This window comes from Akebia trifoliata, chromosome 7 (assembly GCF_017979445.1).
Source record: "Akebia trifoliata isolate Shusen 1 chromosome 7, ASM1797944v1, whole genome shotgun sequence".
Lineage (NCBI taxonomy): Eukaryota > Viridiplantae > Streptophyta > Magnoliopsida > Ranunculales > Lardizabalaceae > Akebia > Akebia trifoliata.
The window spans coordinates 23,725,645-23,728,300 of record NC_141381.1 but is presented as its reverse complement, the minus strand read 5'-3'; the positions used below and the strand labels follow the sequence as shown (position 1 = coordinate 23,728,300).

Here is a 2,656-nt window from a genome sequence, read left to right as displayed (position 1 = left end):
ACGACGACAGAGACGCTAGCAATGGAGGCGACGGCTACGGTGGCGGTAGAGGTAAGTAAGGAAGAAGATGATGAAGAAGATGGGGGGAGAACGTGGTAGTGGTGACAAGAGAGAGAGAGAGAGAGAAAAGGTGGTCGGAGATGATGACTGAAACGACAATGACAACGATGATAACGACGACGAAGTTAGTGTAATGGTGGTGGTGGTGGTGAGGAAGAAGATGTAAGTGGGAAAGAATTGGGGATGGAAAAAATGGGTGGATTTCACTTTCCCAACCATATGGGTGGGAAAGTGAAATCCATATTTTGGTGGACTTCTTGATTGGGATGAAAAATGAATTTTCATTTCCATGTGCAATCAAACACTTGAAAAATGTCATTTTCCACCCTATTTTCCATGTGCAATCAATCATACCCATTCATTTTTCTACAATCACAACCAATGACCAAAGTCAAGGAACATTACCAATTTGAAGTAAAAATAAAATTGAGTTATCTCAAAAGTGGAGGATCAAACCAAAATCCAACTTTTTCCAAACACGTGATGCAGCACTGTGCCAAAAGTTAGGGCCGTGGGGCAAGCATTCTTCACAATTTATAACAAAAAATAACCAAAATATATATTGTAAAATAAGAAACCTATCAAATATCAAAGAACTTAAAAAGATGCTACAAGTTATTATTTTTACAAAACCCAAAAAATCATCCTTAATCCAATCTCGAATCATATGACAAGAGTCTAAGCTCACTGACAATCTAACAAAATATGAGTTTATTTTCCTCAAAACTGTATTTAAAATCCATCAATCAAATGGCTGAGACAAAGAGAATAATCAATCCCTAACAACTAAGTTCCAATCTCTAGAAAACTTATTTAATTCCTTCTCATCTCAACCATTTTTTGATTCTATTAAGGTTACAAAAGTCTGTTAAAAGCTCACATATTACACTTTCCATTGTTGGCATTATTTATAAAAGTAATGCGTACTACTTCCGGGACACATTATAAACATTGCGAAAGCCTTTGTACCATGAGAATTTATATTGCCACACCATCCTTTTTACAAGGAAGCTGAGCTGGTGTATGATAAAAAAGAAATTGATGTGACAAAATAAACGAACAAAATTTCTTCAAATATTCCAACTTAAAAAATAAAAATAAAAACACCGAAACGACACGTAGAAACAGCATCCATTTAAATTATAAAAAAAAAATGGTGTTTGGTCACTGTCACATTGTCAGATAGTACTCTCCTCACAAAAGCTTAAACCCTACGGAAATCTCACGGCGATAGCTAAAAACGCTGTTGAGACGGAGACAATGACGGAGACAGCCAAGACATAACGGAGAGTTAACGGCATCAAACTTTTTTCAAAAAGTAACCTAAAATTAAAAAAGAAAAGAAATAAAGATGTACGAATAAAACTTGGCACCAAATAATTCATTTTTTCCCCGTTTTTTTAATTATTTTAAATATTCGGATTCCAAAAACTCCATAAACGCGAATTAAGTAATCCCAACACGTCCGGTAATACCTTCCTCGCCAAACCCTTATGGTTGTCGTTCGCCGGAAGTTGTACGATCTCCACGTTCACGTCCATCAGCTCTTCTTCCTCTCCTTCTTCGTAGCTTCCAACCTTGTTTTCTGCAACTACTTCGCCTGAATCTGACGCAACAACCGGAAAAACATCACATTCCGGCGCTACAACATCTGACACGACCTCTTCTTGCATTTCGATCTTCTCTTCTTCGATTTTTTCAACTGGTTTATCTATAACACGTCGCGACAACATTTTATCTCTCTTCTTTCCGCCTCTATTGTTCTTGTTGTTATTCTTGGAGCGCTCACCATTGGTTAAGTGATCTTCGAAAGCTTCGATGACTTGGTGGATGAGCTCGCGATTGGGCGAAGAATCCCATCTGAACCAGTAGTTGGTGTAACAGTCGAAGCAACCACAATCGAAGAGATGGGGCTTATGGGTGTTAATGGGTTTCTTGTATTTCTTCTTGTCTTCGATCATTGAAGATGGGTTTGTTGTGTGTATCGATCTGGTTATTAAATAAGCTAAGACTTCGCGATCTTCAAGAGAGAGAATGGCAGCTAAAGCTAGAATCGCTGTTGGGAGGAGGTTTAAGACAGATAAAGCGTCTCCATTTGAGGTGTAAATGGGAGATGAAGATGATGAGGATGGATAAACTTTGCCTTTGTTTCTGTGGTAGAGATTCTTCATCTCTATGTGTTTGATGAAATAATGGGGTCTCTTCGCTTTCTTTCTTTCTCTCTCTCTCTTTTTTTTTTTTTTTCTTTCTCTGGCTTTCAGACGAGTGGGTTTTGAGAGGACAAGAGTAAAAGTTACCACGGTCTTATCCATAGTTTTAAAACTCGGATTGACTCTGAGTCGACTCGTAAATCGAATTAGTCAAATAAATAATAATTTTTTCTACTTATTATTGTAACTCGTTCATGTTTCTGAGTCGATATGGTTTAATTTCGTGTTCAATCGTTTTACATTTTGACTCGACTCGGTGAGTTTTAAAACTATGGTTTTATCTTACGTAGCACGGTAATCAGGAGATCTTAAAAAATATAAAAATAGAAGAAAAAAAAAAGGAATTAATCGTTTGTCCTGCTGAGTTGGTCGGGGATTTGTAAAAC

General features: G+C 37.2%; 1 protein-coding gene across 1 annotated transcript; it reads right to left on the bottom strand.

Annotated features, from left to right (window-relative positions):
- Positions 1 to 1,179: 1,179 nt before the first annotated feature.
- On the bottom strand, positions 1,180 to 2,312 carry LOC147398459 (uncharacterized). The gene has a single exon (XM_086447663.1). The coding sequence runs from the start codon at positions 2,229 to 2,231 to the stop codon at positions 1,470 to 1,472; it is 762 nt and encodes a 253-aa protein (XP_086303789.1). The 5' UTR covers positions 2,232 to 2,312; the 3' UTR covers positions 1,180 to 1,469.
- Positions 2,313 to 2,656: the final 344 nt, after the last annotated feature.